We start from the raw sequence: 11,113 nt of genomic DNA on the forward strand, positions 1-11,113 counted from the left end.
GTAATCAGCATGAAAACTCTAGTTGTTGGGTGGGTAACCTTTATTTTTTGTTGGAAAAGTTTCCCACTGAGATCATCTGACATTAAGTTGTGGCAAGTTAACTTGCATTTTTATTAGTTTGCTAGAAAACTGATAGACACTCAGGTTGCTAGCAGGGGTGTTGTACTTTCTCATGCTTGTCCCCTCCTCCCCTCTGCAGGTATTCTTATAGGGCAATACACTTTTTTAAATCAGAAAAGCCTTTGGTAGCAGCTGTTACTTTCTGTATTGTATGGTTGGACAGCATCTAGCCTGATGGTTAACAACTTTTATTTTTTCAAGTACCTTCTGCATGTTCTTGCCTCTCAACCTTGATCCTAAGAGATTTATAGAAGGTGAAAAGACCAGAAAAGTAGGCAGTTAAAGCTGTCTGTGTCTCTGGAGCACAGACATGATACATGTAACTATATTTCTGCGTAGAAAGCAAAAACAAAAGGGTTTGTTTTTTCTTCCATTAGTTCAGAGGTTAAAAGTGTGTTTTGTTTTGTTTTTTTAACCTATTGAGGTTAAAGTGGACTTTCCTGGAATTACTTTTTCTTTTAACCACAGGTTTTTGATAAGGAAACCAAATCTGTGTGGCTGTTTTATAAATTCTGTTATTTTAAATTTATTTTTCACAATAAAGGCAAATTATGAAAGGGCTTATCTTGCAGCAATTTGAGCATTCTGTAAACAACCAACATCTCAGATGACCTTAGTCCTACTCAGCTATCACACGCAACTGATTTTAAAACCGCTGTAGTGTCCGTAGGAGCAGATATGTCGTATTTCACAAGGCTGTACAATTCTGTGCCATTCTCTCTTAAAACTTATAGTTCCGTGGTAATTTTTTTTTCTCCTTTCGATTTTCAAAAAGTTAGTTAGCTCCAGTTCTCTCATGGCAGTGGAGTACTGTCCTTTCATACATTGTTTCTTGGCCAGTCCCATGTCATGGAGCAGAGAATGCAGGACAGATGCTTCACGCCTGGCATACTCAGCTGTTCCTGAGAATAAAACTACTACGTGCGACTGGCAAGTACTGCTTGAGGCAGCATATGCTAGCTGTTAACGTGTGACCTTTTTGTCCTCAGTAACTCGACTAACTTTACTCATTTAGAAAGAAAAAAAATTAGATACTAAATTTAGGCAACCGAGTTGCTGAATATCAAGCCACTGCTTAATAATAAAAGTATTTTTCACTTCAAAACTCTAGTTCCAGATGTAAAGTGTTAATTGCACACTGACCAGCGTGCAGAGAGGTGGGTGAGTAGCATGGACTGTCGGCCAGGTTATTGGAGTATGTGGAGCTGCAAGTGATTGAATTACAGTGGCTTAAGAAGTTCCTGTCTCCTCAGCTGAGAGTTTTACCGCCTCTGAGCTGACATGCAGCTCAACTGATTGTACACGCCCTACCAGACCACTAAAAAAATAAGCTAAATTGTGCTATTTTAATTACTGCTGCCACAGAATACACTGGGAGTCACTGAGAGACTGCTTTTCTGGATGGTGCAGCTATTTATGGTTGTCTCAGCATAAGAGAATTTTGAATTTTGACTCCTTAATGAATGGTAACAGCCTTAGAAGTGAGACGCTTATCTGAGTCTCTTGGTTTGTCTTTCTATTACCCAATCATCTGTGCTGGTGACACAGTGGAAGAGTGTTTTTGCAGTAGGTCTGCCTTGCTGAAACATGGCTCTTTGGGGCCAGTGCTGCAGAATGATCAAATAAATAAATCCTCAGCGAGGAGATATTTTTATACATATACAGTACCTTTAATAATTTACAATTATGTATGCTATAATTTTATTTTAAGTTCAAAATGTGTTTTCCCAAAAGACCAATCTACTCCACCTTGCATCTTTTCACTACCAGTGCTTTCATGGGAGTTAAAGAACCGGATGAAGTCTAGTTGTTGAGATATGTAGTACAAATTCTTACTGCGATTGGATGTTTGCTGAGCTGTACTACTGAATAATACTTATTAAGTGCCTTGTAATTACACACCTAGCTTTCCTTGCGTTTTATAAAATCACTCAAGGGAAGAATGAAAATATTCTAAATATCATATTCGCTATAAATGTAGGATTTATTTATCTTGATGCCTTTCTGAAGAATTTATTGTTTGAATATGTTTACTCTTCCTAAAGAAAAGATGACGGAGGCATATCAGCATGTTTGAGTCCTTTCATTGAGGTGATATAAACAAAAAAGCAGTAATCATATGGGTAAAACATGTGAGTTCTTAAGATACTAAATTTTTGAAGTTTGTTGATTAAATATTCTTGTAAAAATCAGTATGCTTTTTGTGGGTGGTTTTTGGTTTTGTTTTAATAAAAAACCCCAAAGATTTTTCAAGTGATCATGGGTATTTATTTTTGCGCTCTCTTTGCATGTTTGGACATTCCACAGGGAGACTTTACACGTGGCGTTGCTCCTGTTTACAGGCAGTGTTTCCTAGAACTGCTGGTTAATAGTATGGGTTTTACTCTACCATTAGTATTTCTGTTGGTGGTCGTTAATGAAGTTGTGTGAAAGAGCCGAAAGTGATAGGTTGCTGAGCAAAAAGAAGTACATGTCAGTGCAACAGCTGGATAACGTGTAGAAAAAAGAGATCAATAGAAAGAGAGTGGAAAAACCCCTTAGAATTAGGTAGGCACTGGGTTGGGTGGCAGTCTGAAAAAGATGATCTTGGTTTAGGATCTGGAAACAATTAAGTAACGTATGTGGTTGCTGAAGAAACCAGCTAACAGTTGCGTAACTTATGCTTGAGGACAAGTGATGCAGATGATGGAGACTGTGCAATGAAATTTTTGTTCTGCACCTGTGAACTTCAAACATTTGCACATTCATTTTGAAACATCTGCTGAGGTTTTTTTTGTCCTCTTTATGAAAGTAACTTCGGGATAGACCTAATTTTTATTTCTCACTGTTGGGAGTACAGTTTAAAGAACGGATATGTATAATTTAAGATGGTTTTGAATGTAGGTTTCCAGAAGACCTTAATCATCCTTTTACTAAAGTTGTTATTTTATGCATAAAATCACTGAAAAAAAAAATTTTCCTTTCTTTGTCTAAAGCTGCACAGAGTGAGGAGCGGCTGTGTGCATTTAAGGACCCATATCAGCAGGACCATGGAATCAGTGAGAGCCGAATCTCCCAGGAGAATGGCACAATTTTGTGCATGAAAGGTAGTACCTGCTATGGACTTTGGGAAAAAACACGAGAAGGAGACATACATCTTGTAAAACAAGGTACGTAACATTTCAGTGTAAGTGCAGTAGTTTTGCTACTCTTCTCACTTTTTTTGTGATCTAGCCAGCCGATATGAAGATGCACAGCTGCAAAGCTAGACATTTTGTTTGTGCTTTGTACACATGCATAATTTTAAACTTCCCATTTAGCAATTTTAAATATGAACAGAAAGTTTGTTTGAAATAAATGACTTCTAAAAGAGACCGAAGAGATCAATGCACAGTTGAAAAAAAACCACCACTCAGATTGCTTGTTACTTAGGCTATCCAGAGGAAGATGGCTTTCTTGAATGTATCTCAGTATATGTATTGATGTAATGATAAATTTAAAAATAAGTGTCTCATTAAACAAAAATGTATATTCGTATTGATTGGATGCTTGTTTACAAAGGAAATTGCAGCTATAGCACGATACTGTCACATATCACTAACTGTCAATTCGCTGCTATTCTGCGGGGAGAGTGATGGTAGGGAGGGGTGAAGGGTCTTGCAGTTGCTGGAGACGTGTTTTGATTACCATTCTCAGGGACTCTGCTCTTGGTTATTTGGATACAAGTTAATGTAGTATAAGGCTGAATGAAAACTGGTATTTACAAATATCCTGTGCAGTTGTACTCAGTGTTGTTGTTTCATGTTTGATCTGGTAATCTGCTGAAAGAAGCAGTCTGGCTGCTCACCTCTGCCCCCACGCTGCCTCTTCCCCTTCCAGACATTTGCGCACAAACGACGTTTAACTGCCGTTGACCATACGTGGGAGGGAAGAGTTGCTGCAGGGAGAAAGGGCCTGCATTAACCAAGAAATAAGTTGTGATCCTGTAGAAGAGTCCAGAAGGAGACAGTGAGGAAGGACAGAATTTTTAGAAATTATGCAAGAAGCACCAAACTATAGATGCAGTCTTGTGGCCTAGCTCTAAGGAGGGGACTAGATCACAATTTCACCTAGACTGTGGGCCAGAGGGTGGTAATATTGTCTGTGGTATCAGAGAAATGGGGAATGGCATACTTCTGCTTAGAAGGCTCAAGAATTCAAGTTTTGTCATATTGAGGTTGACAGCTGGACACCTCTGATGTTGGCCTTAATCGCTGCCCATATTTCTTCTCCTTGGCTGTGGTAAATTCTGAAAGAAATTCTTCAGTTTTTGGTTTAAAAGGTGGTAGTGAAGTCAGACAAGCAAATGAAGATAACTGTTTTCACCCCACTCTGTAACATTTAATTAGGTAACATATGGATTTCTACAGGTGTGTTTAATTGTCCATGTAATAGAATTAAGTTTATGCCTCCTTTAAAAAGAATTCTTTAATTTGCCTCTTTTTACAGGTTGCTGGTCTCATATAGGAGACCCACAAGAGTGTCACTTTGAGGAGTGTATAGTTACAACCACCCCTTCCTTGATTCAGAATGGAACATACCGCTTCTGCTGCTGTAGTACGGACTTGTGTAACGTCAACTTCACAGAAAATTTTCCACCTCCTGACCCTACTGATACAACACCTTACAGTAAGTCAGACATTTCCATCTCTGTCATTTCATGGTTTAAATAATTTAGAGAAAGATCCTTCTTTCATGGTACTGTTAAATACGAAACCTGTGACCTTTCTATTTATATGCAACAGAAATGGCAAACAGAACAGAGCTTTTCCATATGAAGTTTGTCACATTTATATATTCCACAGTGCTCTGCAAAGAATGAGTTAAACGCTTACAAGAGAATTGTTTGTATAGGCAACTGCTGAATGCAGATTACATTTTCCAAAATGGTCTCTAATCTTGGGTGCTTTGGTATTTGGATGCCCAACTTCAGAAGCCTGTGGGGATATTCAGAAGGATTCAGACTTCTGTTAAAAACAGGCCAGTACGTTCATTAACATTATGGTACCTTTGAAAAGTCTGGCCTGTCTATTCAGTCATGGTTCACAGATAGCTTTGAGCGGTAGAACCAGTCTTATATCAGGCTGTTAAGATTCTCTCCAACAGTCTTACAGTGCTTTGAAATCTGACTTCTTTCTTTTGCATATCTCTGGTAGAGATTAACTTTGGCATAACGTTCAAAGAGTACTAGTTTGAGCAATGTAGTTTTCTTCCAGATTAGATTATCTGTTAAGTTATTTATTATAAAATCAACATAGCATATGGATCCAAATCAAGGGATCAGACCCCTTAACATCCCATTACAAAAGCAAGATCATGACTAGCAGGCACGCTGTTATGCTGTGTTCCAAGAATTAAGAAACTGTAAAGAAGCTCAGTGGCCTAATCTAAACATTTGGATAGCCTTTTCTGAACGAGAATTGTGAAAGAGAAGTTGAATAGCGGCAGGTATGTAAGTGTTTCTGTACGTCAGGAGTTCTTTATCAATTAAAAGTGTTTTGTGAAATGAAGATGTCTTTAATTGGATAGTATTTACAGCTATAGAATGCAAAAAGAATAGTTTGTGTTTAGGAATGATATTTGAATTAACTTAAACTCTAAGATAGTGAAGGTACTGATGCTTTCAAAAGTAACTGTAGGATGGAGTCTTTGTAAGCAATTTTGGTCAAAATGAGGGCTTGGCATGCTAAAAAAAAAGCAACCTTTTACTGGGAAAGTGTGTACGGTATAAATGGGTAGAGAGTTGATAAGGCATGGTGCCTTTTAGCTGATAATACTGTTTGTAGAATCAGTAAACAATCACCATTTGGAATCAGTGTCTGAGCTCAGCACTGTGCAATGCAGAACGTACTCTACTTGATTCTGGTAATAGTCATCTTATTGGGCTCCCCAAATGTGGCTGGAGTTAGTGCTGTGCAGGGGATTTAGACAGTAGGGAAAAAAGGTGTAAAGATTATTCCTTGTCCCTTTCTATCCCCCTAAAATAGGAAGACAAGGTTCCTACAAAATGACTTGTGCTCGTGCTTCTCCAAGGGTAGAAATTACAAGCCGAATTAATTCAGTTATTGGGTGATAAGATCTTCAAATAATTTTTAAGTGGAATTTTTAATACTGAAAGATCTAGCTTGACTTGCAAAGTGTGTGTGTGGGGGATTAAATTTGTAACACAGTCCTTAATTCACCCAGCTGTAATTGAGTGCTGCAGCATACATTTCTACTGACTCAAACTGTTTTGTATTATTGTGTCACCTTCCATTTTCTTAATACGCAAATTTGGCTTTAGGCATAAGCAAAGTAGGTTGCTACCTAGCACAGTTGTCTGTCTGCTTTGACTAGGTTAAGAGATGGAGATTGGCCATTCCAGCAGCAAGGATGGCCTCATTTGCCACTCTGGTGTTTTATTTGTGAAGCTCTACTACTGCTGCATCCGACAGACATGGGGCTGCTCCTGGCAGTGTAAATCCCGTAAACCTGCAGCACTGTGGAGGTAGAGGATGTTCTAGGAAGCTGGAAGGGTGAAAAAAGAGGGAGGCTGTGGCACGCGGACCCCTGCAACATTACTGACCCCCGTTCCAGGCACTGGGGTCTCCATGGTCCCTTTCCCAGCCCTCTTGACTCCTTCTGGAACCCATTTTGGCACTGTAAGATTTAGTTTTGCCACCTCAACATTGAGGACAGAATTCTTGCTTTGGCAAAGTTCAGTTTTTATGGAATTGTTGGGAAGCTTTGAATTACCTACCTAGGTTCCTTACTTGGGCACTCTTCCATCCTTCCTATTAAAGTTGTCAGAATGCTTTAAGGACATTAGTAAGCTTAGCTGCCCAGTCTGTGGCAATCTATATTACCATACCTTTTAGATTATTAAATTGAACAGGTCACAGTCATATGGGAAATCTTCTGCAGAAGGTTATTTCAGTATAGCCCACGAACTGTAAGAGCACTCTTTCATGTATATTTTTGATAAGGCATTAAAAATGTTTTACATTGAATAGTTCTTGAATAACAGAAAGTAAGGTATGTGGCCTCCTAGAACTGTATTTATGATCCTGTAAATTTCAAAGCAGGTGTGACTAGTGTATAGTTAATTATGCGAAGCCTGATGAATTTAGCCAACGGTTAACTAAATATTTGTAAATGTTTTTCTGCTGATTTCCAGTAAAATCACCCAGAATAAAAAGTTCCTGGAATAACAAGTGGAAATTCAGCCATAGTTTAAAAACTAACAGAACTTGAAAACACTGCTGATGAACGTAGTCAATTTAAAGCTTCACTATTAAGGAAAATTGTAGGTGTTCTTTTAAAACCATTTCCTTGCAGCTATATGAAGGATCTGTGGAAACAGCAGAATACTGTTAGGCTCTTGAGCTAAATCAATCCAGAAAAATAATGGAGGAATAAAAAGATTACTTTATACGATCTTTTGGTTGCAATTTTTTGTAGGACAATTAACAGTGGTGTATTGAAGGATGTAGCTAGACTATAAATGATTCAAGAGGACTAAAAATAAGTTAAGATCTTAATACATCTTAGATATAACAAATTACTGTCATAAAATATAGCAATTCTTCTCTTAAATATTACACTTAATTTTTATGTCATTGTTGTCTTCTAGGATGTTAAAACATGTTTATCTTGCAACCATATCTGTGTAGAACGGAATACTTTTTTTTTTTTTAGTTCATATTTGGTCAGGGCATAAATATAAGAAATCCATCCTATCTTCTAACAGAACTTTTATAAAAGTGAAAAATAAGATTAAGGACAAGCAAGTTCTTGAAGCCTTAAATTTAACTGTTACTGCTTCTTAATGTGCAGCTGGTAATTTAAAACACTCATACATCTGAGAAGTCATAATATTCTTCTCTTGTATCTTAAAGATAATCCAGGCACATTTGAGTAGTTGTTGGTTGCTAGTCCCTCCAGCTAGAGTTTTGCAAAGGCTGTAGGATGGGGTGTATTCTAGAGCCCACAGTCTGGAGGTATTAAAAATGCAAAGATTCAGATAGCTGTTTCCTGATGCCAGGAGAAGTAGAGGCTGGAGAATGGTGTTTACTTCACATCTGAAGATTTGCCTGTGGAGTTTGGAGCTACTGAAATGCAGAAGTTCAAAAACAATCTCTCATCCTCAACCTAAGCTTGCACTTTTGGGGAAAAAATATGCTTTCCTATGCTTTGCTAAATCATTCATGGATAGATTAATTATTCTTCCATCTTCTGTTTTCACAAAAAATTGATAAAAAAAAATCCATCTTAACTTCTGCCAGTATGTGTATTTAACCCTTAACACAACCTAAAAAGGGCCAACTGTGGCTTCCTGGGTAAATGTTTTGAGATGTATGTTTACTCTATTGGCTTTGTCAAATATTTATTTTGAGACTTGTTAAATATCTGCCTCTTATGTCTACAAAATGCTTCCTAAATTCTGAGACTGTTTTGAAGACAAATTCATTAGTTCTACAATCATTCGTAATGGCCATTTAAATGGAATTTAAGTGGCTAAAGAGGTAAATGATCTCCCTCATTGGTCATAGATATGTTGCTGTAATGAAACATTCATGTTAAAATAACATCAAGATGAAAGCAAGAAAGCCATTTTTAATTTTTTTTTCCCTCAAGGCTGCATTCTTGGCACTGCAAATAAATTAATCTTACAGCAACTAAGTGTTAAGAATATATTTTTGTATGACAGGTGGTGTATTTGCATGATACATGGAAAAAATCCCTGGCAGCAACAGTTGAGCATTACTGGTACATATTATTGTTGAAATGATGTAGGGTTTTCTCCTCATAGCAACAAATGGTGGCTGCAATTTTTAGAGGATTTAGAAACTTATATTAAGTAAGAGCACTGAGATTTGAATATAAAGAAACTGCCTCACACAGTGAAGGAAGTTGGCATTTCTTTATTCCAAAACACTGATAGACAGGTTTATCTTTCCAGTGTATCATCCTTGCCTTTCTTTGCTAGCCTTCTTGCTACGTATATAAAATACGTATATAAAAGTCTGTCTTTAAGTGCTCACAGAATTCTGTGGAAACTTTGAGGAAAGCTACCATTAAAAAAAAAAAGTAGTTATTAATGTATGTGGCTGTGTCAGGTTAATTAAGGTAGTAATAGTTTTCATTTAACTATTGCTTTTGAGAGGCAGCAGTTAGACTCATGTTGCTGTGGGCACATGGCCCAATCTAACTCCCACTGAAGTTGAATTAGGTCATGTCAGGCTAATTTTGGAAAGTTGTAACCCTGCTCACTCTCAGTTGTTATCTTGAACTTTTTTTTCCAGAGAGCAGCATCCAATATTAATTTATAATTGAAATGCATTTACTTCAGCTGTTCTGCTTGCAGTACCTGATCAGCTAAGTTTGTCACTATTGTTTGAGCTGGTCTTTCATTTCTGATCCGCCTTATCTAAGAAAATGCTCTGTAAATAAGCATTTTCCCTTACTTGCACTATTTTTTTTTCCAGGTGATTTGGATATATAGCAAAGGGGAAATTACAAACCTTTGCAAGGTAGCAGATCTTCTGTCTTAAAAGATGGAGGCGGGACTGAGCCACATGAGGATTAAAACTTTTACCCTTGAAATGATAGGGAGTCAAGTCAGGCACATCTTCCCTTCAGTGAAGAGATAAGGCATTATATGTCGTTAATTTACCTTCACTATATTATAAGGCAGGGGAGGAAATATTAAGACAGTAATTAAGGGCCTTAATATCTCTTAAAAAAAAAAATGTTTACTTTGAGACAGCTAAGTGTTTGGTACAAGAGGACACTACTGTGCCTCCCAGGAAGTTATTTTAGGGCACTGTAGAAAATTAAGATGCTGAACTGCTGAAGGAGATACAGATGAATGTGCATGGAGATTTCTAAATATGTGTCTCTGTTAAAAGAGATAATATGTGGAGCAGCTAATAGAGGGGAACAAATGAAAAGTGGGTTTTTCTTGGGAATAATTCTTTAAGATACTGATATAATGATGAAATATTTTGGATTTTTGGCCAGCTATTGACAAATGTGTATTTTCTTGAACCTTCAGTTGCCTTTCTGTCTGAAATTTAATGTATCTTTAAAAGAAATTCTTGTATTTAATTTTTGCTGTTTATTTGGTTACAGGAAATTAATTAACTGCGGAAGGGTTTGTGACACAGGGTGCACATTGCTACAAATACTTAGTGATGACATTTTGGAAACGTGTGCTAATTAAGGCTATTTCTTGTGTTGCTGCAGCTGAGGGAAAGGTGATAGTATTGTGGATTAATGTAGGGGAGAAAAAGTAGAAGTGAAAGTTGTTGCAGGGAGCAAACAAAGTATTAAAGCAATTAGTGTAGAAGGTTATCTAGAAATTCAAGTGAAAGCCTTAGTTTCTGTAGAATCAGTGGAAGGTTTTGCAAGTCACCCAAGATAACTGGTAACGCTTGTTGAGTAACTTCAGTTCAGTGATTCTCATTAGAAATGGATATATCAAAAGCAGAATCTCTTAAAGATTGTTGGTAGCAGCACTTCAATGTTTTAAGTCTAAGACGTCATAGTCTCCTGAGATTAAACTTGCATCTTTACTGAATTTAAAAGTAAAGCTTTGATGTACAATTCAAGTCTGAATATGAAATGTTAGCTGTGAAGGCAAAGCCTACTTAGACAGAGAAACTGTACATGTAAATTTTTTCTTTACAGAAACATTTAATCAGGAAGACTAAATTGGAGTGTTGTACTTGCACTGAGATTGAAATGTTTTGGAAATGTTTGGAAATGTTTTAAAATTTCTGTTATGCACCAAACCACAAAATGCTAAAAACTGTGTTAAATAAAATAAGAACAAACATGTTTATCTGAAAAAGGATAAACATTTCAAATATTATTTTTACCAAAAAAACCCCTTGTTTTTTTTTATGAGTACATTCCCTATTGCTTTGTCAAACTGCTGTTTGGAGCGCACTTGATAGGAGAGCTGTACAAGGTAATTGCAGAGCTGTGGCAG

The 11,113-nt window shown here is 37.0% G+C and overlaps 1 protein-coding gene across 1 annotated transcript in view; it reads left to right on the forward strand.

Annotated features, from left to right (window-relative positions):
* BMPR2 (bone morphogenetic protein receptor, type II (serine/threonine kinase)) overlaps window positions 1–11,113 on the forward strand; it is a 109,148-nt gene that overhangs the window by 53,233 nt on the left and 44,802 nt on the right. Inside the window, exons 2-3 of the mRNA XM_009331920.1 lie at window positions 3,096–3,269; window positions 4,588–4,767. Of these exons, the coding sequence (XP_009330195.1) occupies window positions 3,096–3,269; window positions 4,588–4,767 (354 nt within the window). The remainder of the gene's footprint in view (window positions 1–3,095; window positions 3,270–4,587; window positions 4,768–11,113) is intronic.

This window comes from Pygoscelis adeliae, unplaced genomic scaffold, assembly GCF_000699105.1.
Source record: "Pygoscelis adeliae isolate BGI_AS28 unplaced genomic scaffold, ASM69910v1 Scaffold160, whole genome shotgun sequence".
Classification (NCBI taxonomy): Eukaryota; Metazoa; Chordata; class Aves; order Sphenisciformes; family Spheniscidae; genus Pygoscelis; species Pygoscelis adeliae.